The sequence below is a fragment of the Protobothrops mucrosquamatus genome, unplaced genomic scaffold (assembly GCF_001527695.2).
Source record: "Protobothrops mucrosquamatus isolate PMUCROS unplaced genomic scaffold, P.Mucros_1.0 scaffold1831, whole genome shotgun sequence".
NCBI lineage: Eukaryota > Metazoa > Chordata > Lepidosauria > Squamata > Viperidae > Protobothrops > Protobothrops mucrosquamatus.
In genome coordinates, this window is record NW_015387964.1 from 148,972 (window position 1) to 176,466 (window position 27,495).

Consider the following 27,495-nt stretch of genomic DNA (forward strand, 5'->3'; position numbering starts at 1 on the left):
GGCAAAAAATCAATATTTCATTTTAATTGTATTTTAAACTTAGTATTTTGTATGGTTTGTCTGTTTTTTAATTTGCTGTAAGCCGCCCTGAGTCCGCTAGGAGAAGGGCGGGGTATAAATTTAATAAAACCTAAAACCATAAACCGTCTCAACAATAAGAACTTCCCTGCTGGTTTGGGCAAAGTCTACCTTAGTGCAGCATTTCGCTTCTTGTAATAACCAATCAGATGTTCCTGGAGTGCTCACGTACCCTTTCCCCTACAATTGTTGTCCTGCAGCTGGTTGGTAGGCTGCTCCTGATATGCTGCTAACACTGAACTTCATAAGTGATAGACCCTCAAAGTCTTGTCTTCCATGAATTTATCCAGACCCTACGACAAACTCTTTACAAAAAGGAGATACAGTTGGAAACTGACAAACAGAAAAGCAAAGAGGAATAGGGGAGTTTTCTGTGGTTCTTTAGCAAGGAGAGGAATAAATCAACTTCAGATGCTGGACAGTGGAGAATAAAGAGGGAGCAGTGATAGTGATTTGCCAGGCAAATGCCATGCTTGTAATTTTAACAGACAAATATGCCAATTACCTACATGGAATGGAAGAAATGACCTCAGGAAGCTTGAACAGGAGAATGCTCAGCTGTGACAAATGTAAGCCTATCCGCATCTGGTTGGAAAAGTAAAATGTGTACATATAAGGTTGGGGAACCTGGCTTAGCGGCAGACATGTGAAAAGGATCTGGAAATAGTATCATTTGTACAAGAGTAAGCAGCTGCTAAGAAAGGCAGTGCAATTTTGGACAGCATTTGTAGAATCATTTGCATGCAGAACATGGAAGGTAGTAGTGTTGACTGTATTTTGTGCTGTTTAGATTGCATTTGAAAAATTGTGTCTATTTCTAAGTTGGAATGAGTTCAAAGAAATGCTACTAGAATGACAAAAGGTCAAAAATCCAAGGGTTTAAAGGAGCTAGAGATTTTTAACTTGCAAAAGTAAAGGCTAAGGAGAGATAATGATACTAACAATTTATAACTATCTAAAACAGACATGTCAAACACAAGGCCCGGGGGCCGGATGCGGCCCGCGAAATGGTTTCATGTGGCCCGCGAAGCCATCCTGGAAACAGTGAGGGAATGGCCCCTACTGCCTTGGCTCTGGCCCAGGTCGGCCGGGAGCCAATGTACAATTTTGTGGTGGCCATCTATGCTGAAACGCATTCAGTCTTAGCTCCACAAGGCTGTCTGGAAACAGCGAAGAACCAGCCCCTGCCGCGTCGGCCCCGACCCCTGGGTACATGCTGGGGAGGTGTCACCCTTTGTGAGGAATGAAGAAATGCACCATCGCCTGGAAGTGGCCAGCAAATGGCCCTCGCCTACTTCACATATCCGGCTTGATGGGCTCCGGCGGAGGGGTTTCAGCAGGCAGTGAGGCTCCTCCAGTGGACCATGCCTTGGCACTTGACCCGGTCCCACCCCCTTCTGCCATAGACCCTCAGATCTGTCCCACTTCTGCCCAGCCCCCCACAGCACTCTTGAATCGAACGATGTAGAGCTGGCCATGCCCACCCAATAGGCCACACCCACTCCATCCACACCCACCCAGTAGGCCACACTCACCCTAGCCACACCCACCCAGCTCCCTCGAAGGCAACCGCAATGCTGATGCAGCCCTCAGTGAAATTGAGTTTGACACCCCTGATCTAAAAGGCCATTATACAGAAGAATGTGAACCTCGCATTCTAGCTAGAAGAGCTGCAAATCACAATAGGAATATCTGGGTTTTTTTTTAAAAAAAAATAGAGTTTATTAGAAAATACAAACAAAGATATGAACATAGATATATATTTGGCTAAAAGAAAAGAAGTAAGTTTCAAAAGAGGAAAAATGATCAGAGGGTGATGGGTAGCATCTAATTAGGCTTCAGAAAAGAGATAAACGTGGAAGGAAATCAGGTGATTGCCTTGAGTACAATAAAATAAAATAAAAGCCTGACACCACAGTATTTACTTAACTATTGTTTATTTAATGTTCCTAAATGTCTATGTGGGTTAAGGTTCCTATTTCCTGACAAATTTCATCACAACATGGAGGGGATCTGTAGTCTATTCTTTCCTTTTCCTACAGGCAAATCCAGCTTCATAATGTACAGTGTAATCTACTCCTTGCTATTTAACTTCAGGGAGAGAGAAAATGTTCTTGTTCAGAGGTTTGATTAACCGTCTTCCCTTTTTCTTGCCCTTTAGAGTTAGATGGAATTGGTCTATAGGTGTAATGGTCTGTGAGAATGTGTTTGGGAGACAGGAGGAAAAGCCTCAGACTAGACTAGGGGTAGGCAACCTTGGCTCTTTTATGACTCGTGGACTTCAACTCCCAGAATTCCTGAGCCAGCTATGCTGGCTCAAGAATTCTGGGAGTTGAAGTCCACGAGTCATAAAAGAGCCAAGGTTGCCTACCCCTGGACTAGACAATTGTCAGATAAGGGGCAGCTGAGACCACAGAACCAATGGAGTAGAAGGGTTAGAAGGAACCTTCCCTAGTTTCTTGGACTGTAAAAGGTGGGGGGGGAGGGGGGAGAGAAGAGGTGCATTTTCAGACCTGCAAGATTCTGTTAATGTAACCTTACAATAAAGTGAGAGTAAGTATTTCTGGATAGATCTTTTGCCTGGACTACCTTGCAAGGCTGCCAATAGATTAGTTTTTGGGTATGTTATGATTGAATGGGAATCATTGCTAGAGGTACCCTTTCCATTAGAGAGATGGTCTTTTTTTTGGTCTCAAATATGGATAAAATATAGAGCGTATTTACCCATTTCCATTTGAGCATTATTTCTAGATACTCTGAAACCAGTAATGCGTCATCTAACCAATTTGCATGGAAAATCCATGTTGTGATAACTCCCTGAGCAATAAACAGTACACCAAGTTATTTTCAGAGGCAATAGCATCATTTCTGTTGGGATATTTATTTTTTGTGTCTATCCCAACAGGGACTGAACTTAGAACTTTCTGCATGCAAAGCATGCACTCTGACATTAAGCACTTCTTTTTTTCTTTTAGTGTGCTTTGATATACAGGCTGAAACTGCATTGTGAATTGGTACATTGCAATCTATCCAGATGAGTCCAGCTTAAAGCTGAAAATGATTTTTAAAAAATCCAAATATTGTGTCATGCTTTGCAGTTGATAGTTAGATTCATTAATGATGACTCCACAGTACTGTATTTGCCCAACTGGGAGGTGAGCCCACCCCCTTCTGACAAATAATTACCTATGAATTGGTAGGTAAGTGGGGGGTCATTTTACATTCCATGAAAAGAAAATACGGATGTAGATTCAGTGCTGTAAATGCTTTGGAAGATAAGTTTGAAAATTATCCCTTGTTGCTTGCCTGGTGAAATTTCACTCCATTTATGTTGTCTAGATATAATGTCAAGTGGTTGATAAATTGAAGCTCCTTGAAAAAAAAAGAGTAAATGAGAATAAACAATGATTTAAATACTCCATTTAAAATCTACTTTCTTCTTAGATAATTCCATGTTTGGATTCTTCAAATTACTTACAACAGGATTCTGCATTCTGATCTGAACTGGAAAATGTTTTCCTTTCATTAAAAGGAAACTATTTAAGCAGAATGTAAACCTTTAACAAAATGTTCTAGGCTAATTATTTAAACCATCCATAATGGATCCAAGAGAGTAAAATTCTCTACTGATCTTTTCAACCCATTTTTGCTAATTCTCATTTTCTTTAATTACTCAAATTGTCAAGAAAAAATCCTCATGATTTCTTTTTTCAATGGTTCCATCAGATTCTACTTAGAATTTGTCTTTTTTTTATTATATATTTTAGGTATTTTTATTAGCTGGAAGGAAACGGAAAAAGAGCAAAACCTCAAATTACCTCATCTCCATTGACCCAACAGACCTGTCACGAGGAGGAGAGAGTTTCATTGGAAAATTAAGGTAAACATCCACCTTTAAAATGTCTGCTAAAGTGTGAAATGGTTTGAGATTTAAAGCAATTCAAACCTCTTGATATTTGTAGACTTTCATAGTCTCTGTGTATATAGGTAATAGGGAATAACCTCCATACTCATTAGCACTGATGATATTGCCTAGTTGAATAATGAAACAGCTGCAAGCAAATAACCAAACTTAGAGAACACCAAGGACTCCGCAGACTTGAATTTCCAGTTTTAGTCTAAACCAGTGTTTCTCAACCTTGACAATTTTAAGGCATGTGGACTTAAACTCCCAGAATTCCACAGCCAGCATTGCTGGCTGTGGAATTCTGGGAGTTGAAGTCCACATGCCTTAAAATTGTCAAGGTTGAGAAACACTGGTCTAAACTGTTGTTATACAACACCTATACAACACTGGCTCAGGAATTCTGGGAGTTGAAGTCCACAAATCATAAAAGCGCCGTAGTTTCCCACTCCTGGTTTAGGGGAAACACAATTCCAGCCTTCATGATAATAAATAAGGTACCATATTTAGTACTGGACAGTGATTACTCTTTTACTTCAATAATAGGTCAAATCTCATGGGGACTAAGTTTACAGTTTACGATAATGGAGTTAACCCAGTGAAAACGACATCGAGTTTGGAGGCAAGTAACCTACGCCAGGAGTTAGCTGCTATTTGCTATGTAAGTAGTTTTCCTACGCAAAAAAAGCAAATATGTATTAGTAGAATAAATAACAATTGTTGGATTGAGTATTAAAATACTTCAACATGTTTATACTTCCAGAATACATACTATTATGAATTCTACATAAATAATAGTTACTGCATACATATGCTCTTTGCATCATGGATTTGCATCTTCACACTTATATCTTAGGGGTATATTAGTACCATAACAGCATAATCTTTGCATTAGAATTAATATTATAAAATGACAATCTGGTATTACTTTCATTTTTAATTTCCAACTTTCATTTCTTTCCTGTTGTGTTTTTTATACTATGGATAGGAATTGCCTTTATTTGTATGCTACTCTACGTACTTTCTCCAGTGAAAGAACAAAATATAATATCTTTTAAAAAGAGGCCATAGAACAATCATTCTTACAAAATAAGATGTGCAAAGGGCCAAGCAATATTAAAGGAATTATTTTCATACAGGATGATGGATATCTTGGTCCAGCCCCAAATGGAATTACTGAGGAAATGCAATATGTAGGCTGATCCAGTTGGTTTATTCCTGTGCTAAGTAATATTTAATATGATATGTATCTCCTCCTCTGCCCTCATTTCCAGGAATACGAACCATGAGTACCACCGTGAATGAAAAATAGATTGAGCATGTACTTGCTTTCTGTATTAGCCTGGCAGCATGATGATGCTGTTTAACATGGCATTGTATGAAGCATAGTTCAGTTTTAGCCAAAGCAATGAATAAAAGGCTAATAAATACTGTGAAATTAACCATTCTGTCACTTTGCAAGACTGCTCTTTTCCTTCAGCTGCATGGATTTGGTGTTGTTCAATAAGGGGTTCTTGGTATTATTTGTGGAGTTACCTTTGAAGTCACCATCTGTAAAACATCTACAGTTTACAGTGCACCAAATCGGATGTGTTAATACTGGTTTTAAGTCCAGCGTAATTAAAAATGGTAAATATACCCATTAATTCATGAAAGTGGCTGGATAAGTCATCTGGCTACAACAAACACCCTGGAGTGACTTTTCCCATTGAAGCCCTGGGTTTCCCTGAAGCAAGAATGACTCGCTGATATACAAGATACCAAAATATACACACCACATGCTGTTAGCTCATGTTGATCACTTGTCTGTGATCATAAAGTTATACTAAGAATTAAAATAAATTCTACAGAAAGTCCCTGTCAATAAAAGTCTTACAAAAACTTCTTTAACCAGATTTCTTGAAAAGGAGAAGGAATTAGGTAACAAGATCTGGAGAATTAATACTTTCAGTTTAACACTGCAATTATTTCTTGATTTGCTAAGCTGGGATCTTCATAAATATCTTGTTAACTTGAGGGACAGGAATGATGACTAACCTTGTTCTTGATAATGGAGGAATATCTAGATGCCCTGAGCCAGCATTATTTTGCAAATAAAATAAACACCATCTTCCATTTCCAGTCTGTCAAAGGCTAAAAGAAAATTGGGATTCTTTGCTACAGATAATCCTTTCAGACAGTTTAAAGTATTTCCTTTTCCTCAAAATATTCAAGATAATCTAATCTTAGTGAAGAATAATAGAAATGAAAAACTACCAAAGTAAAGCAACTCGTATACTTTTTAGGTCACATACTTTAGGGTTGCTTGGTATCAGGAAGGTTTCTAAAAATATTCCTGGGTACATTGGAGAAAAACCTCATTACAGATTCTTTTTTAAACCGTGCTCAATTGGAGTGACCCAGGATCAAGAGGAACACAAAAGCACAGGACCCTGGGCACTGGGTTTCTTTATCTCTCCCTAGAAGAGTTGGGGAGATGTTTTATTTTGTGAAAACAAACATATAAAACTAATATGTGTGTCTATATTGTTTTATTACTATATACTATAGTATATACTATATTATAGTACTATATTACTAGATGTTGAGACTCTAGAAAGATGTTGAGACTCTAGAAAGAGTATAGAGAAGAGCAACAAAGATGATTAGGGGACTGGAGGCTAAAACATATAAGGAATGGTTGCTGGAATTGGGTATGTCTAGTTTAATGAAGAGAAGGACAAGGGGGGACATGATAGCAGTGTTCCAATATCTCAGGGGTTGCCACAAAGAAGAGGGAGTCAAGCTATTCTCCAAAGTGCCTGAAGGCAGGACAAGAAGCAACAGATGGAAACTAATCAAGGAGAGAAGCAACCTAGAACTAAGGAGAAACTTCCTGACAGTTAGAACAATTAACCAGTGGAACAACCTGCCTCCAGAAGCAGTGAATGTTCCAACACTGGAAGTTTTTAAGAAGTCTGGACAGTCATTTTTCCGAAATGGTATAGGGTTACCTGCTTGAGCAGGGGGTTGGACTTGATGACCTCCAAGGTCCCTTCCAACTATTATTATTATTATTATTATTATTATTATTATTATTATTATTATTATTATTATTATTATTATTATATTACAATGACAATTACTATCAAGACAACTATATTCTATACTACTATACTACTACTATTGAATATACTGTACTCTGTACTTATATATTATATTCTATAGTATTACTAGCATGCATCAATGTTTTTTTCTTAAGCCTATACTGTCTTAAGTCCCTTCTCTCTGAAATTTCTTCTCCTTTTACTGGCTGGCATGTACAGCTCTTGCGTCTTTTTTACATTGTGCTTTGTGTTGCTGGGCTGCTGTACTTCCCTCCCCCTCCACGCCCCCCTCTCTTTTGGACTATCCACTTCTTCTGAAGGAAAAACCGTCCTTTCATTTGGCTGCTGTACTCAGTTTGCTGGTGGCTTTAGAGCCGAGAAACACATGCCTCCTGTCACACCTGTGTCAAGGTTGCAGCTTTATTGGCAACTCTGCCACGCTGATGCCGGTGAGAAGGCTCAAATGAGAGGAAAGGAGAAAGCACAGCTTTTTTTTCAAGCAGCTTGCTCTTGCTTACACATACACAATAAATTCCAATATTCTTTTTAAAAGATAATAGTATAATAGCACTGGTAGTAAGAAGAACTGCATTATGCATTTTAATAAAACCTTTTCCTATTCATACAGAAAGTTTCCAAAATTCATCCCATCTTTACAAATTATTCTATTGTAACTGACCCATATCCATTGAGGGTTGAATTGTTGATTAAATCCTAGATGCAGAGACCTTTTATTATGTTATTTAAGTAAAAGCAAAATTGAGCAAAATTGCTTTCATTTTCTTGTTGCTGTTGGTCATTAATTAAATCCTAGATGCAGAGACCTTTTATTATGTTATTTAAGTAAAAGCAAAATTGAGCAAAATTGCTTTCATTTTCTTGTTGCTGTTGGTCATTAATACAACTGCCACGGCACCTAATGGTCACTGTCAAAATTGCAGTGGTAGAGAAATTCTAAATAGATCATTAGAAATACAATCGCATTTGGAAGGAGAAACCATCTGTTGTTGATCTCTTGGCCATTTAAATACGGATCAGTTTCATAAAACTGTTATTTGAAGCTCAGCTCATGGTTAACCAACTGGCTACAATGCTTTTAATTTTCTGTTGAAAAGAGTGTAATAACAAAAATAAGCAGATGGATTTTGCAGTCCTGACACATTCAAATCTGCTTCAGATAAGCAATAAGCAGAATCTGAACACTAACTGCCAGTTGACAGAGGAGGGAATTATGGAACAAGATGTACCCTGCCTAGACTCCTTTACTACACTAAGTAGTAAATGAAGAAAGAAGCATGAATCCTTCCCCTGCAGCTTTCCCCTCTTATTTTTCCCATATTTTTCAATATGGTGCTCTTCTAAGATATAAAATTAGGTGGCTAAGAGCTGAGCCCATCTTTCTCCTACACCAGGGGTATCAAACTGCTGACCTACCGGCTGGATGTGTCATGCCAAAACCATGCCCACCCCACTGCCTGAAATGGGAAAAAAGTCATGATACGTCGCGACATGCCACGTGACGTCACGAGTTTGACACCCATGTGCTACAGCATCACTACATAGGCAACCACTATTTTTCAACTTTGGCTGATAGATAGATGTAATGCTAGGTGCCCCCCCAAGTGTTTTGGATTTTAATTTCCAGAATGCTCATGTGGTCACCTTAATTAGAGACCATCAGGCTGAGGAACAATGCTTTAAAGTGACTTACTTTAGTAGATTACCATGGCATGTATCGAATACATTAGAATGATCAAAGCACTATATAAATGTTTAAAGTGCTACATTATGTTGTTGATATTGCTGCTGTTGAAAATAAATTATTAATCTCACAACTAAAGTGTAGCCAGTACCAAATTCTGTGCATATTTATGTTTTCCTTCCTTCCTTCCTTCCTTCCTTCCTTCCTTCCTTCCTTCCTTCCTTCCTTCCTTCCTTCCTTCCTTCCTTCCTTCCTTCCTTCCTTCCTTCCTCCCTCCCTCCCTCCCTCCCTCCCTCCCTCTTAGACAAACGCCTATTTCAGTATTTTTATCGTATTATCTTAAAACAGGAAACAAACGTTTTGGGATTTAAGGGTCCTCGTAAAATGAGTGTTATCATACCCGGAATGAATATGGATCATGAGAGAGTTTCCATCAGACCACGGAATGTAAGTCAGTCACCATTATCTCAAAAACCATAAGCTAGCTCAACCAATTTTAAGGTTGCAATTACATGTCAGTCCTGGGAGACATTGATTTTTTAATTTCCTTCTTCATAGCCCAGAATTCATTTACAAATATTTTCCTAGTCACTGAGGACAAATTCAGAGAATAGGAAAAAAAGGGAATTGAATACAGAGGGTGGGCAGATGCTATAACACTATCCCGGATTCTATCATAACTTATATTCTTTGCAGTGGGAAAGAACAGTGTTTTTTTATTTTTGTTTTAATCTGAAAAAAAAATGTTTTTAAAAAATAGAAAAGTCACCCCATCTCTTCTGCTTGGATTCGTTATTAGTTAGATTTACGTTCTGTCATTCCTCCAGGAAGTGAAAGAAGCCTAAATTGTGTTTTTGCTCTGCTAATGATTTCTCCATAGCAACCCTGCGAGGTAGATTGGGTTTTTAATGCCCAGTTGTCATGTTAAAATGAGACTGGCAGGTCTTTGGGGTTCAACCTCTCATTCAACCCAGAGGGAAAACTAGAGAATACTACTCAGACTGCTGCTAACAACAATTGTTATCATTGTTATGACTAAAAGATTTGTCAAGCTAGGGAAAAGAGATAGGAGATGAAAATAATACTTATCATAAACTAGAAAAAAATACCAGGTGAGGTGGGACCTGTGGAAATCCATTCCCATATATTGTATAAGCAATTACAGTGATCACTAGCTTCCCAAATTAGTGTATCTGAGATCTATGAAAGATAGATATTAATCATTTCTCTATCGCAGATACTGCATATGCTAATTTGTAGTTATTAGCAGTTATTAGATCTGTGATTGGCCACAGATCATTTGATTGGTTTGTATTCATTGGATTTATGCATGTTGACTTTTAACATGCCATTGTCAACAGCAGGAGTTGATTTGCTAAAAATTGTGTTCAGAGCCCTGTGCTTGGTATCAAGGTTCGCACAAGCTCTTCTGCAGACAGTACTAAAAGATTGCTAAAAGTTGTATTCAGAGCCCTGTGCTGAGTGTCAAGGTTTACACAAGCTCTTCTGCAGATAGTACTGGGGTTACATGTTCACACCGACAGTCAGTGTCCTTCTGGCAGAAATGCTGAGAATGGAGAGAAAAACATAAATGAAAGCACAATATATGTAGCTTTTTTAAAAAAAAATTGCACGTTTTAAAAAGTGAACCAGGAAAACCATCCGAAATACAAGTTTATTCTTCCAATTTTGCTTTTTCTCTGGCTCCTGTTGCCCACCCTCCTACGCTGGTTCTTTAGGCCAGGGCTTTTCAATCTTTTCACCCTTTCTACCACGTTTAGGATATGGCAATATCCGAATACCACCGGTCACCTAGCAAGGTCTCAAAAACTTGATGCCCCCCCCCAAAAAAGGAAAAAAGTGATGAAGTACAGGTAGTCCTCGACTTACAACAGTTCTCTTAGTGACTGTTCGAAGTTACAATGGTACTGAAAAAAAGTGCCCCCCAAGCCACAGCCGAGCAAGACACCTGCCTGCCCACCCGGCGGCGCTCTTCCTCCTGTCCGAGGTTTTCATTGTGACCATTTCTGTTGAGCATTGGCAGTGGGGGTGGGGTGGGTGTTTGGTTTTTATTCCCCCCATCTGCTGGGTGGTTGCAGCATGTTTTGGTCACTTCACATGACCCTGGGACACTGTGACCGTCATAAATATGAATCAGTTGCCAAGCATCTGAATGTAAACCACAAGACCCTGGAGATGCTGCAACATTCCAGCTGATGGGGGTTTTTCTGGGCTCAGCAGAAGCGCCAGGATCAGCGCCGAGCTCCAGCTGGAGCCTGGCGCTGATCCTGGCGCTTCCACTGAGCCCTGACAGCCCCGAAGAAGCGCTGATCCTGGCGCTTCCACTGAGCCCTGACAGCCCTGCACCTCCAGCCATCTCTCGCTCAGGCTTGTGCGGTGCTGCCACCGGTTCAGCTCGTTCCCCTCCCCCGCTACCACTTTTCTAGGATGGTCGCATACCACTTGCCAGGTGCGAATGTACCACAGGTGGTACCCGTACCACTGGTTGAAAAGCCTTGCTTTAGGCTATTGTGCTTGTTCTTTTGTAAACCAAAGCCTGAGGACATAAGTCTGTCCGGGGATATCTTAGCATGTTCAGTCTATGCGTGAGGAACAGGGAGAGGACCTTCTTCTCTCCTAGATACAATGGTAATATAAGTGAACAGATTATGTTCAACATTGTCTGCTGCAAGGAGTCTTCACAGGTTATGGATGCTTCTGTCTGATCTGAAGCACTCAATTATCCAGAGTTGAGGATAATATGCTGCAGTCATGCATACAACAAAGCTCTCTGTTGCCAGCAGTCATGCAGTATCGAATAGAAGACCTTCTCTTCTAACACCAGAGTAACTACTTGCTACAAGGAACTGTTTACCGCTACTTGAAATCTGCACTGAAACTATGAAAGTCCTTCATGAAGAGAGCAGTAGCAATACAAATATTACTTCTTAAAATCTGAGACAGTGCTATCCCAGATCTGTAAAGGTTTTAAGGTTTCATTCTTCTCATATCTTCTAATAAAAAGGTTAAAATGGAGTTATTGGAATAAAGCAAATACTTTCTTGGCAAATATGGAAAAATATCTTGACATATTCATATATATTTATTGGGGACTGTGTCATTTTTATTCTTTCAGTTCTATATTTTTGCTTCAGCCTGAAAGATATAATTAAGTTCTTATTCTTCCTCAACATTGGTAAGATAGGTGTCACTGCCTCCCATTAAAATTAGTAGAAATGCTTAGAATATATATGTTTGTGTAATGATTTAATACTGGGTCACCTGCAAATCTGCTTATCCATTTGCTCTGCCATATAGAAGGTCCCAAATGTAATCCAAAGCTTGGCCCTCTAGAAATATGAACTTCTACAACAGGATCTGGGAAGTGTCTTGGCATGTCTGTGATTTCCTTGGCAGGTTTTAATTTTTCTTCTCTGTGTATGTATATGCATGACTCATCTGTTTATCAAAATATACCATACTTTAAACACTCTTTATCAAAAACTGATTCCAAACTAGTTTATACCACTTTATGTTATAAGCCTAGAATGCAATAGAGTCAGTGTTAGTGTTTGTTAGTTGATCTCAGTATGCTTCCCAATGACAAATGGAGTTAGAATAGGATGTGGGTTCTGACAACCTAAGCAATTGATTTGGGAGGGCCAGGGATTTTATTTTAGGGTGGTTTTGAACACTGGAATGGAAAATTGGTATATATACAAAGAGCGGAAGATAGCTTTTCGGTGGGAACCCAAACTTCTCTCCTTGGTTCAAATAGGAACATGAAACACTCCTCTCAAGATGGCAAAATAAAAACACAGAGAGTGTCATTGAGCTGCACAACAAAACTCCAGTCTGGAACGATGATACACAGTCTTACGTTTTAAATTTCCATGGTCGTGTAACACAGGCCTCTGTGAAAAACTTCCAAATTATTCACGACAATGATCGTAAGTATGGCTTCTTTAATTAAATTTGTTGGAAACAGATTGCTTTTCTGAAATCTAATTAGATCCTTTGTATAATGATATCAAAGAGATATTAGGTTTCCTCAAACCAAAATTCATGTTGTATTCCTCTTACTATAGTTTCCTGTTCTCAGATGTTGATAGCATATCTATGAAGAGGACAATTCGGATGATTGTCATTCATTTGTTTTGATGTTTTGATGAAGTTTCTGGCAAGGGTGGAATCTAAGGCAGTCTTTTCTAATGAGTTATTTTCAATTATTTTCAGATTAAAGCTCTCATCTCTGTTCTTCTGACTTGAAGTATATTCCATCTATATACTCAAGGACTTGGGGTTGAGCTAGCAGGGGCAAAGAAGTAAAATGAAATAAAATATGACTAGCTAAGGCACTAATAGCTTGTTCTCAGAGTAGCACATAAATAGCTTCTAATTTAATTTACCTATTGCATAACACCTGCCACATAATACCCCAGACTTAACGACTTGTCAATAACAAAAGACAAAAAAGTCCGGATAATGGACGTGGCAGTATTTCTCTATTTATATATCAAACTTTTTAACTGCCCATCATCCTCATAGAGAGGCTTTGGGCAGTGTACAATTTAATCACCTGGAGATAGCAGAATAGAAGAGGAAGAATTGGAGAAGATAACAAAATACAAAGACCTGCAGACAGGAATAGAACAACTGTGGCAAAAGAAAGCAAAGGTAGCACCAATAGTATTAGGCACCTTGCGTGCAATCCCAAAACAATTGGAGCATCATTTGAACACTATCAGCAGTGACAAAATCACCGTCAGTCAATTGCAAAAGGCAGCTTTATTCAAAGCAACTTACGTCCTGCCACAATACCTTTAAGATCATAAAACATCCACATCTGTCTATCCCAGATCATTGGGAAGGATTTGATAGGTGGATAAAAATGCCAAATCCAGTCTGACTGTGCGACAAACCATAATATAATAATTATTTCTGAGAGAGGTGAAACCTTTACAATGGAGGCATAGTTTCTGGTGGGGGTGCATATTTTTAAAACTTGCCCTCTTTAATTCAGTCTATAAAGATATACTAATGCCCATTGTTATCAGATGTAGTTTTGATGAGGTTTTGACCCCGATCATTTAACGCGGGGGCAGATGGTGTGCCTTCACCATTCTTCTGGTGTGCCAGAAGAAACATCATCAGTCTGATGAAAGCCCCCCCCCAAAAAAAAGCCTGCTTAGAAAGTAGTTCTTCTCTTCACTGGTTCATTCACCACATCCTAACTTTGCTCTAAGCGCTTGTTGGCAGGCTTCATATTTGTCCTTTCAGCAGTGTTGGGAGGCAGCTATTTGGGGGATCTGCCAGCTTAACAATATGGAAGCTGAAGGAGGAAGGGAAGGGAGGAAAAAGGGTCGCTTGCTGAGTCTTTTTCTGGCACTGCAGCTGTCTTCTGATTTTGTTCTATTCATCCCACCGACGTTTTTGGATCCTTTTCTGTTTCCTGGCTTATAAAGAATGCCATTTATAAGGATGTCTCTGCCATGTGCGGAAGTGCCAGATACCACACAGCTGGGCAACATTTCTTTTTCTTTTTTTTCCTTTTTATCAAAACATTTCTTTTATCTATTTTAAAACATTCAAGGAACAAAATAAATGAATTACATAAAACAAAACAAAAAAAAGTAAATAAGCAGAATTTACAAATGGTCATGATATTTAAAATTCAACATTTATGGATGAAACAATTCATGATTTTATTGATGAAATGATTTAAAGTAGACTGATCATACCTTAAGAAATAATTGACGATCACCACTAAAATTTAGATTTATAAAGGTGTCACCACTATTTATTCCTAAAATAAATGCACTTGATCTTGTGGAAATGAAAATGTTTTTTTTAAAAAAAAAAATCAGTAAAAGCAATATTAATCCTAAATTCTCTACCATAGTATCTGGTGATTAAAATACAAACATTAAAATAGCTTCTGGTTACTATCTTTACATCAAATATTTCCCCCTTAAACATAGTCTAAACATCTGAATTAGCTTAGTTGCGTGATTTGTAATATAAAGGCAAGCCCTACTTGCTTCATTTTAGTCAAACTTTAGTTCTGAATGCACACTTTTAATTTTGCTGTGGCTTCATATTCCCCAGCTGCCCTGCATTTCATTGCTTTCTGCAGAACACTTGTGTCCTAGTTCAGATTTCAGCTAATTTAGGAGATACACATTACTTCTTTTTTTCTAATTTTACAGTTTGGTTTAGTACTATTCACATAGTCTAAAACAGCGGTTCTCAACCTGTGGGTCGTCACCCCTTTGGGGGTCGAACGACCCTTTCACAGGGGTCGCCTAAGACCATCGGAAAACACATAATTACATATAATGCTTTAATTATGTTCAATTTGTTACAATGAAAATACATCCTGCATATCAGATATTTACATTACGATTCATAACAGTAGCAAAATTACAGTTATGACGTAGCAACGAAAATAATTTTATGGTTGGGGGTCACCACAACGTGAGGAACTGTATTAAAGGGTCGTGGCATTAGGAAGGTTGAGAACCACTGGTCTAAAACATGTTAAAAGCCACATTGATGTATCTTTATGTTTCTTTATTCTTTCAGCCGACTACATAGTGATGCAGTTTGGCCGTGTGGCAGAAGATATTTTTACAATGGATTATAATTATCCTATGTGTGCAGTACAAGCCTTTGCTATTGCACTGTCCAGTTTTGACAGCAAGCTGGCTTGTGAGTGAACAAGTTATGCCTAAACTTCACTACAGCCAAAACCATGTGCCACTGGAAGAAGAGAACATACATTCCACATTTTCTGTAGTGTCATCAGTGGTCACACATCCTTATGAGGCAGGTAAATTTTGTTTTCTGAAGGACCAACCTTTTTTGATGAAGAGAAAATATTTTAAAAATTCAAGACTTTCAGGAATGTTTTCCCCGCCTATTCTCTATTTTTCTGGAAGTGGCATCAGAGCTCTATAAATAGAAGTCCTACATTAATGTCCTCAGTTCTGTTATAAAGATGCACATAATTGTGGCTTAAGTGAAAACACCATTGGGATCAATGATGTCTTTTTTTAAACCCATAAAAGCTATGACGACACAGATCTAGTTTTGGATTTAAGACATATTCGGAGGCTGTCGGCATACCTCAAGATTTCATTCACACCTTTGAGAATTTTGTGTCACCCATCTTAAGCATAAGACCGCGAGAAAGATGCAAACTTTTTTCCAAGAAAGAAGCAAGGTAGCATTTACTCTCAAAGCCAAGACTGAAATTGATTTGTGATAATGTTTATGTGGGAAGGAATCTGACAAATTTTTAATCCTGATGGGGAATGGAATGGGGGGGGAGGGGAGGGAATCGGAAGCACAAGTTAATATTGCACAACTCACTTGTACTCCAAGGTGTTATTTTATAGATTGTGTTTTAAGTCTCACTTTCTGATGTCAGTTCACGCTTATTGTTAAGAAGGGAAGTTTGATCATGCAAAGTCACCAAATGGATGGGAGAAATGATGCTGAATCATTACACTAACTAAAAGAAAGAGAAAATGTGCTTCAAACCTGTATGATGTCTCAGGTCCCATGTGTGGCATGTTCTGTCAAAGAAAATTTTTCTGTCTTTTACCCTGGAGAACTGCTGCCCTTTGGGTAGACATGAATGCTCTAGAAAGGTGAAGGGCCGACATTGAATAAAGTATCTGCATCTGCTGTAAATGAATTGAACGACATCTAAGTCTTTGAATAAACCTGTCTTGATAGAGCTGCCTCTTTTAAGAAATTGTTTAGAAGATAACTGGAACTTATAGTGAACGGTATTTGCTCATTTTCTGCCCCAAAAGAGATAGTCCTTGACTTACAATCATTCATCTAGTGACCGTTCGAAGATACGGAGACTTATGACCAAGTCCTTGCACTTATGACATTGCAGCATCCCCACAGTCACGTGATAAACATTTGAGCGCTTGGCAACTATATTTATGACAGTTGTGTTGTCCCAGGGTCATGTGATGGCCATTTTCGACCTTCCCAGTTGGCTTCTGTCAAGCAAAATCAATGGGGGGGGGGGGAAGCTGGATTTGCTTAACAACCACACGATTCGCTTAAACAATTGCAGTGATTTGCTTAACAACTACAGGATGGAAAGATTGTAAAATTGGGCACCAGCTTACTTAGCAGTGGAAATTCTGGTCCCAATTGTGGTTGTAAATCGAGGACTAACCTGTACTGAACAGTTATATGCAGAGAAAGCTTCCAAAATCAGAAATTAATTGCAACGCCTTTTTGATTTTAAACAGACGGGTTGAATTAGAGCTTTTATTTTGTTGGTGCTTTGTCCCAAAGCAAAGGGGCGCTCCACCAGGGTACCCCTTCTCAAAATAATATTGGTAGCAAAAGAGAATATTACATAGATAGCAATTTCTACAGCCCCCGATTATACGGACTTTCTTACTGCAGAGGCTTCTTTAAATTTTGGGGCAGATTTGGAGGACCTAATACAGGGGTGGGCAACCTTGGTCTTTTATGACTCGTGGACTTCAACTCCCAGAATTCCTGAGCCAGCATAGCTGGCTCAGGAATTCTGGGAGTTGAAGTCCACGAATCATAAAAGAGCCAAGGTTCCCTACCCCTGGCCTAATAGAAACACCTGGAGAGATAGAATCAGTAAAGATGGCCTCATCTCTTCAGCCAGAACAAAACCTCTGCTGGATCAAACTATTCCTACTACCGGTAATAAGAGAGAGATGCTTCTATCTGTGGAAGACTTTTTCTGGCTATAACTACCGGTACGTATGCATGTTTGTGCCTTTTTACGAACAAATCATTATATTTCAGAATGCAAACTCTGGCTTATCTCATTTTCTTGTTTTTGGAAACATAAGTGTACTAAACATTTGAAATCAGAATCCGCTTTGAAGGGGATCTGACCATTTAGCATTAGTTTTGTGACTGTTTCCCACAATATGATATTGCACGTGACTGGTATACAGTACATAAGATATACAGTATACTAAGACTCGGCAGTATCAGATTTGAGGGGGACATACTTTTCGGCTACATTTTCACTGGATTCTACAAAGGGCTGTTGGGTTAATTTTAGCAGGTTTGCCTTTCTGTGACTTAACTAAGGACAAAAGTGCCGGTGCATCCAGTGCTGATTACAATTTTGCTGATGCTTATATCAGCATAGAAATGCAGGTGGTTGGTCTGTGAAACTTCTTTTGTTTTAGATCATTGACGGTCCTCTTGTAGTATGTGAACACCTCTGTGCAAAAATGAAATCTGTTTGGTTCACTTTGAAATGGCCATGCTCTCAAGTCAAAGAACATTGGCGACAAAGATGAAGCGATCACTCTGTCAGCTGGAGAAAAACCTAAAAAAAAAAAAAAAAGCTAATTCCCCCAGCAGTACCACAATTTTTGTACAATAACACACTTTGTGATGAAAAGACATGTGAGTCAGAGAGTTAAGTAATTACAGGATGTGGAATACGTGAAGATTCATTTCAAAATTTTGCAGAGATCATTTATTAATAAGTGCACTCAAAATTAGATTTATTTAAACTAAGGCTGCCGTTTGGACAACGTATTTGAGCATAAGCCCCCTTGCAGTTAATATCATTTGTTTCTGAGTACTGTGTTAGAATTGCCCCTTAGGAAATATATTTAAACCTGTGGCCTCAAATTTTATGACTTGGTCATAAAAACAATAGTCTTGTCAGTATGAGTGTATTAGTGTATATTTGGGCTGTGTCACATTTAAACTCCTTGAAATCAGACTTTCTTCGGCTAAGATTTAGTCATAATATCTTAATGGGTCAACTCTAAACCTGATGAAGCCTAGATCAAATTTGTTGTATGATATGAAAATAAAATTCAGTTGTTTGGCTTACATTTGTTCAAGACTGAAAAGGGTTCACAAGGAGGAATGCTTGTCCCTATCTGGACTATTTTAATTTTATGCTGTTACATTTTTCTCTCAGTGAATACTTGCAAGTTGAGATAAGGAACTTTTAATGGATAAGATTTCAAAGTATTCAAAGTATTTTTTTTTTTTTTGGCTTTGATTTTGACACTTTTGGAAAGAAGAGAGTCTCAAAGATCCTTCCTCCCAAATTTGGGTAATGGATACATTTTCCCTTGAGCCAGTCTATCTGCAGTGATCTAAATGGCAGGTAGGGAGCCACAATCTTGTGATTGTGAGCTACGTATTTTGTTTTCAATTGTTTTTCTGACCCCGGGGAAGCATCTTGATGGGTGACATCATTTGGGAGCAGGTTGGATGATTTTCAGAGAGTTGTAAAGTTGTTTTGGGGCAGGGTTGGAAGGTTTAGCATATCTTTTGTCCTTCGTTTTTACAAAAAAAGAAAATGCCTAAATATAGGCGGTTTTTCATTTCAAGGTAAGATCATGGAGGTGAGTTAAACAACAGTAGAAATAATTTTCTCATTAGTACAGATATTGGTATTGGTGTTTGTGTGTAGAGCAGCCTACTGGCTGTTGTTACTGATTTGACTAAAAACTGTAAAAAGCAAGCTCAGCAACCTTTACTTTCTGATTTGTACTTTAAACAATTTGGGTTAATCTTAAAGAAATGCATTTTCCTCGCCAAATGATAAGAAAACTCACATTGTGAATGGAACACTGTTTTCTATACTTTTCAGATTCTCTATGTACTTCATCATGGCAGTCATTAGTTTAAAGCAATGCAGATGTTTGGGGGGGCAAGAGAAGTAAAGGGGGCATAATAGCATAGGGATCAAAAGGGAGAGGTGGGCAAAGGATGAAATGAGCATCTTAATTGAGGATGCAAACTGCCAATTTCTTTTACATGGATGGAGCTTGTGTTATGACTTTGTGAAAGTTGTTTGGTCATTCTTGATAAAACATTCAGATTCTATGGACACCTATTTCTGGTAACTAGAAATAGAAGCATATGTGGTATAAAAAGTGGATTTAATGTTCCTACCACCCGCCTCACTACCTCCTGTCAGTCATGCAGCTGTATTGATTGGTCTCTAATTCAGCACAGCAAATATTTCTTTAAGCAACATATGGACTTACATGTAAAGATTTTACCCTCATAGATTGCACTGCAAAACATTGACTAATGTGATTTTAAAATATTGACTAAATATTAATGGTATGCAGTTCATCAGATGGCTAGTGCTTTGGTAGAATATCATAGATGGATGGACCCACTTGCGAACTTTGAAACTGGATCTTAACCAATATTCTTAATCAATAAAGGAGAATATTGAATATATTTGATATTCTCCATTATTGAATCTTAATCGTTTTGCAAAATGAGATATTGGACTCAAAGGACTCTGAATCTGAGTCAGCCAATTTTGCTTATGTTCCTATAAAAATATTTCTAGAGCTTTCAGAGAAGATACTCTTTTCTTAATTTGAAGTGCATTAGCTGGATGACCACTCTTTTCAAGAGCTTTCTACCTAACCCTAATCCTAACCCTAACCCTTCTCAAGAGTAATCATACAAAATGGCTAATATTGGCCATGTTCCAATTGACCCATGCAGGCTATTCATTACATTTTTCTGAGTTCCATATTTCAATAAAATAATCCAGGTCTGTTTGTTAAATTAGGTGTTGATTGCTTTCTCAATATTTTGCTACATTTTCATCCTCATCAAAAGTCTTTGAGAAACTCCCCAAGTCGAGGTCAGCAGCTAAGTAGTAGCACTCACCCAGTTTGACCTGAGCTTGTGGAAGTCTAGTGAAAAATACTGTAGGGCATCAATGATACTTTGAAAAATGTCTTTAATGTGAACAGGGAAAAGAGTGTAAAAGAATTAAGAAAACAAAAACTTTTTTGAATGCTCAGAACATATGTACCTGGATGTGTAAATAGTTCCACGTGCTTTTGTCATTTTGGTATATCTTCCTTGGCACTAATTTTAGGAATTCAAGGAGTTGTCATACTGTTTCAGTTTTTGTCTATTTTGTCACTGAAAAATGAGAAATGCTATGGATGTTCATTCCATAATGTTAAAAGCACTTTTGTTAAGGAATTATGTTTAGTCACGGTCAAAAACAGAGTGCAGTGAATAAAGCCTACAGTGTAATTTCATCTCTTCTCCACGCTGTTCAAACTCTGCCAAAGTCTAAAAGTCAGATTCCATATATTATGTAGAACTGGAATAAAGCACATCAAGAAGGTTAGCCAGAAGTGCTCTATACTTTTTCAAGTCAAGACAATTTGTTATCTTTGCTTAGCTCTCTTTGTAGGCATGTAATATTTCGGCTGCAGAAATACCAAGATGGTTGTGTAAATGTCAGGATATGAAAGATTAAGAAGGCGTAGCACTGCTGCACCATCAGAATGAAAATGAAAAGCAAATAAATTAAAGTCAGCTTCTAAAACACATGAGAAATTATATTCCATTTCCTCTTTCTTAAGGGGTTCTAAGAATTATTGTTTAATGGAATTTATGCTGCAACTTGTTCATACCTTTTTCCTGAATCCTGAGATTGCCATTCTAACCACAGAGAAAAACCTAAAGAATAGTGACTCTTTTTTCCGACAAAATAGTCATACAACTGCATTGATACTCTAGTTCCGCTTTGTTGGGTAGACCTGTCCCAGAGAACAAGCATGTCTTGTTCTAGTTACTGCTTCCAAAGGAAAAAACAAAAAAACAAAATTCAGATTGGTGCTTACCAAAAGAAATATTCCCAATACAGTTCTCTGCTTGTTTCCTAAGAGGTGAACCGCTCTAAGGCAACATGGTTTAGATCTCAGCAAAAGCTGAGATTTGGTTCAAACATCACTTAAGCTCAAACTGAACAAATGATATCATGATTTGGTGCTGTTAATTGAATCTAGTGCTGCAGGAACTGACATGCCAGGGGAAGGTGCCGGTCAACCAACATACCCCTGAAGTGAGCTGAATCAATACAGCTGCTCAAGGCAGGCATATTTGGAAGCTAAAGATATCTGACATATGTATATGTATTCTTTTCCTTTTTTCCCTCTCCATTCTGCTGCTTTCCAGATTTTTGGATAGAGACTCTATTATTCTTAGATAGCTCGACTAAGGACATTTTGAGAGTTGCACTTCAACATATTTGGGTGAAGTCCATCTTGGCTGTTATACGTTCACCCAGAACAATTTTCCTAGTAACATTTCCCTTCTTACGGAATTTTATAACAATGTTAATGCAGTTCTTCATTGGAGGGAATTTGCCCTTCTACTATTCACTTAGACCCAATCATCCTGAATAAATCCCTGAATTTTAACTGAGCCAAAATCAAATTTATGTCAGTCTTAACGTCAGGTTAGGAATAAATTGGATTGATGTAAAATAATCTGATCTCTGGCCATTCTGAGTAGAGCTGATTGCATAGAGGACCATAGTTTTTTTTATCACTGAATTATAGTGTATTATAGTGTATTTCAAAAATAATATGAACATTGTTTCGCATTGTTGCTGCTTTTCTGTTTAGACTTTTATTGATTTGCTAAAAAAAAAAAGGAAAAACAAACACTGTTTGCTTTGAAACCCATTACTATTGCATCAACAACTATCTGTTATTGGGAATATCTCCTGGTACTTTGCATATAGTTCTGAAGAGCAAAGAGCAAAGTATAATTCAGTGCACAAGTGGCTTGCAAATACTATAGTACCTGATGGAAACACTTTAAAGCTATTGCATGATTTTCTGGGCTTATGCAACTGTCTCCCGTAACCAGTGCAGAAATCTAGAAAAGACATGTTGCGTTTAAGATAGTCACAAGAGGTGGTACAAATGCACCAAATCATGTTTGCCCTTGTGTTTGCATAACACAAATATCTATATTTTAGATTTAAGTGGTTAAGGCACCCACTAGAACAGGAGTGTCAAACTGCCGGCCCACGGGTCGGATGCATCATGGCGAAACCGCACCCATCCCATTGCCAGCAATGAAAAAAAAGTTGCGATACGTCACGACACATCACGTGATGTTGCTAGTTTGACACCCCTGCACTAGAAACCAGGAGACTGACTTCTAGTCTTGCCTTAGGCATGAAAGAGCAGCTGGTTGACTTTGGGCCAGTCATTCTTTCTCAGCCCAGCTCACCTGTGGAGAAAATAGGAGGAGGAAAGAATAATTTTATGTTCGCTGCCTTGAGTTATTTAACAAGCCCTTCTTGTTACATAGTTTTTGAGATGCTTGTTTTATTAAGCGGATTCCTTAGGTGTATGGGGGATTCAGCTGATAAAACATAAAAAGAGGTATTGGATAGCAATTTGGTATTGCCATCTTTTAAGTATGAAATTTTGGGAGGTCATGACCTTCAAATGTAGCCTATAGCACAGATGGCTAAACTTGGTAACATTTCCTTGATAGTAAATTGTTGAAGGCTGCATCTAGTGAAGAGTAAGTTGAAGCAGAATTACTCTTTTATTCTGCCATCCTTTATGTCTTATCACTCCTTCGCCCAATGTATTTCTGTTACTCTTGCTAGAAAGCTGCTAGAAGAAGACAAAATCATCATGATCTTCATGAATATCATGCTCTCTCACCTACATGGCCAATTTGTATAGGAGTTTTTAAAATTAGGACCAGGATCAAATGTTGCCTAGTCTAGCCCTCAACATTTGTAGCAGAAATCATTCAAACTGCTTCCTGCTTTCTTTCAATCCTGGTTGGTTTTTTATGTTTCTATTCCTCTCCCTTCATCTCCATGCACTTGTTCATTGGATATCTATTTATCAGTGAAGAACTGCACTTCCTTTAGAGTGGTAGATTTCCATTCTGTCTTTTCTCCAGGAGCTCCTTTGGGTGCGATACTTTCTTTTGCAATTTTTCTTGTAACAATACCCTGCAAGGTGGATGAGGTTGAGAGAAAGTGCATGGCCCAAGTGGCCCTGGTAGCTAAACCCCTGAAAATGTCTTGAATTCATATCTTGCCAACTGATATCCAACAATGTAAATCCACAACATTATGTTATGCAACCAATTAAGACAAAAGCAATGGTGAAGCAAGGTAAATTAATAGCTTTAGCCAATTGACTACTGTCAATGCATAAAGGTGGCCATCCTCTTTGCACCTGAGTTCTAAGGAATAAATCATTGTCTTGTACATTGGCAAAGAACAGTATAGGGAAATTTATGAAAGATCCAATCTTTCTTTTATACATGTTCTTCCTATATAACAAAAAGAACAAATTAGAAATGTAGTTTTCCTGGGCTATTGTATTAATATATTACAAACCAAGGAAAAACGAAGTAAGGTTTTTCTTTTTTTTCTAAACGGTGCTTCAAAATTGCAAATTCAGCAGATGCTGCCTGACTCTGTTTATGGGGCTACCATCCTACTACTCTCTTTTCAAAGAATGTTTTGTTGGTTCACATCAGAATGGACATATCTTTGATTACCTAGTGCAAAAAAAAAGAAAAGAAAGAAAAAAAACCAGTTATCCAGTCAGTCTATCGGCAAGGCGAAGGCTTCCTTAAATAGTTTTCAACTGGAAAAAAAGAAGGATGAGAAGAAGTTGTTCCTATTCTGTTAATGTGGCAAATATTTGTTTAATTTTCTGGACAAAAGTCCCAGTTTTATCCTGGGCTACCATGAATGGTCTGTAAAAAGATTCAGGTGATGGCAAGACCGCAACAAAGAGGTAGTGTTTTCTCTCTCTCTTTTTTTTTTACACCATCTAGTAATTGTCAGTTTTGTACTGATCTTAATAATATTAAGTATTATAATGGGAGAATGAGCCACGTTGAATACAGCAAAACTCACTTCTTAGTAGGCATGCAAGAGAAACTGATATCTTTGCTACTTTTAGAGGCAGCTGTTGTTCTTTTCTCCCCCCCTCCCCATTGACGTTGACTGTGGCCCATTGAAATGTATCTGTCCTTCCCAGATTTGGACTATACAAGTTTCTCAATCCCTTGTGAGAATATAATGAAGACCATATCAAAGAAAGCATGATTTTGATGTCTTGTTTGATTGGACCTAAAGAATGATGATTGTTTTGTGGCTTGAGAAGTAGAATACACGCAACTGGATCAGTGAGGCAGAGAAATAAGTGTATATTTTTTTAACTGCATGATGTGCTTTGCAAGGCATTTAACAACCATGTTCTACTCTCCAACTCTGGAACATTGACAAGTGTGCCACAAGCACTGAGTAAGCCAGCTGCCTTTTCTTTTTTGTGTTTTTTTCAGGCCAACGAAAACCTAACTCAGGAGAATTTAGAATAGGGAAAACAGGGCAAGAAGAACGAGCTGTCCCCTTCATTATCACTATAGCCTTACTGGCATATATCTTTGACTCTAATTCCAAACATCCTAAACTCTGCCATGGTTGCATTTAATTTTATAATTTAGTCTGGCTTGAAGGTTGTCCATGGAAAATCTTTCACATTTCGACTTCACAAATGAAGTGCCAATTTAAAAATATTTCTTTTTCAAGAACTAATTATAGATTTGAGAAAGCATTATCAGGGCAAAAGACCTCTGGAAAGATTTTTGTTGGCACTGAAGCTCTAAACCAGACTTTGACACATCTGATGTCCTCTGCATGCTTTGGTTTGTAACTCCCAGTATTAGAATGAATAAAAGTCCCATCTCTTTTATATCCAGCAACATCTTACAGCTTCCAAATCTCCCATGGAAGAGGGGAAGAGCGTCAAGTCCACCAGCCATCTAAAAATATTGGCTGTTCCCTCTCAGAGGAAAGAGTCTATAACAAGGACATTTGGGATATTAACCAAGGCCAGCCAACAGTGCTGAGCCCTTGCTTTCTCATTTCTCATTCCAGACTTCTCTTTAGATTGTTGGCCTACAATTCTCTTAGAAGAACATTTCCAATTTTCTCAGACGTTATCAAATGTGGGAGTTCCTGGGAAAAGTTATAGCTAGACTCCCCTCCTCTCTTAGTACTCACATTATCCCTTCAAAATTCAGTGAGATTTGGAGCATCAAAATTTTGTTGTGCCTCATTATCAGATGCCATCTGTAGAGAACATCAACATACACACATCTATACAACACTCAAGAAGTTGCACCATTAATGGTTCGCTGTTGCTCTTTGACTTGAAAAATGGCAAGCAATGAACAGGTAGATTATGAATCCCAATTATAATTGAGGCAAAAGCTGCCAGCCAAAATGCTGATATTCAATTACTCTGAAGTGTCCATCCCATCACAAACTTAAATGGTTGGTGAAATATAGAAAATATATTGCTAGTAGGCTGCAGACAAATGTGTAGCATCGAGGTAAAATATTTAGATTTAACTGCTCCTCAAAAATATGTATGTGCATATATATTTTAAATGTCAGCTGGCTTCTCAGTTGTACAAAGCAGAACCTGAAGTGCAAGTGAACAAAATTTGCTAGCAATGCTTTCTCTCATAGCTAACACATTCTAATTCATCACTGTGCCTTTCTTAAAACAAACCAATGATCATTCTAATAGACTTCGACCACAGTTTCTGTCTCAAGTTGTTTTAAATGGTGTTTTGAGTTAAGGAGGGAGGGATATGGGGCGTCTAAGAACAATTAGGAATAAGAACAAATATTTAAGCAGTTGTATTTTTGCATAAAGCTTAGAATGTGTTATGTCAATTTGCACAAGACTGTCTTGTCCTGTTTAAGCAGTCAGGCATTCTTTTGTTTGTTTCAAACTCTATAGAATTTTAGATAAATCTGAGAAAATGTGGTTTTATGATGCCGATTTTTTAAAAAAATACTTTGGTATTTCTGAAGCAAATGTATTTATTTATGTGTATAACTAATTTGGTATTTTCACATAATTTACATTGTGTATGTTGTAGAGATTACAGTACATGTCAATACAGAAAAACTGCAGAAAAAATTAAAACTTGAATTTGTTTCAAAGGATGGTGGTATTTTTTCAAAACAGCCATATTCATCACTTTCTATTTGTCTCTCTCTTTTAGAATGTAAATTAAAATCACTTACTTTTCTAACAAAAATGGTCTCTGCTGTAGTCTTGGCACTTCCTGTTTCTATGGAGGATTTTAACAAATGCCAACTTCTTTCAGTTGAATTTTTGCTGATTGGTCCAACTGAATTATGTAAAATATTTATCTGAAATCTTGCCTGTCATTCGTTTAAAGCATGAAATGGGAAAACGTTAACACTGCAGCCAATGGAAAAATAGAAACTGATTCTGTATTGTTAAGATTGATATTTGTACCCAGAGACATAAAAAATGTGCTGGAATTTTTTCTTACTGTTTATCCCCGTAAATAAAAATATCAGGTTTAAAAGAATAATACATTACAACATTTCTACTACAAGTAGCCCTAGACTTACAACAGTTTGTTTAGTGACAGTTCAAAGTTACAACAGCATTGAAAAAGTAACTTATGACCGTTTTTCACACTTATGACCATTGCAGCGTCCCCATGGTCATGTGATCAAAATTCAGACAATTGGCAAGTGACTCGTATTTATGACCGTTGCAATGTCCTGGGGTCATGTGGTCACCTTTTGCAATCTTCTGACAAGCAAAGGTAATGGGGAAGCCAGATTCATTTAACAACCCTGTTAGCAACTTAACAACTGCAGCGTTCCCGCTTAACAACTGTGGCAAGGTAAGTTGTAAAATGAGGCGAAACTCACTTAACAAGTGTCTCACTTAGCAACAGAACTGTTGGGCTCAATGACTACCTGTACTATTTTTATTATTGTTTCAAGTGAGCCAACACAGGCCATGAAATTATGCCGAATGGGAGGACCTCACAAAACTAGCCTTCCTTAA

At 37.9% G+C, this 27,495-nt stretch overlaps 1 protein-coding gene across 1 annotated transcript in view; it reads left to right on the top strand.

Annotated features, from left to right (window-relative positions):
• Positions 1 to 15,601, top strand: part of LOC107294101 (tubby protein homolog) — a 41,167-nt gene extending 25,566 nt beyond the window's left edge. The window contains exons 9-13 of the mRNA XM_029285537.1: positions 3,846 to 3,958; positions 4,529 to 4,643; positions 9,119 to 9,217; positions 12,549 to 12,720; positions 15,356 to 15,601. Coding sequence (XP_029141370.1) covers positions 3,846 to 3,958; positions 4,529 to 4,643; positions 9,119 to 9,217; positions 12,549 to 12,720; positions 15,356 to 15,489 — 633 coding nt within the window. The 3' untranslated portion in view covers positions 15,490 to 15,601. The remainder of the gene's footprint in view (positions 1 to 3,845; positions 3,959 to 4,528; positions 4,644 to 9,118; positions 9,218 to 12,548; positions 12,721 to 15,355) is intronic.
• The last annotated feature ends 11,894 nt before the right edge of the window (positions 15,602 to 27,495 follow it).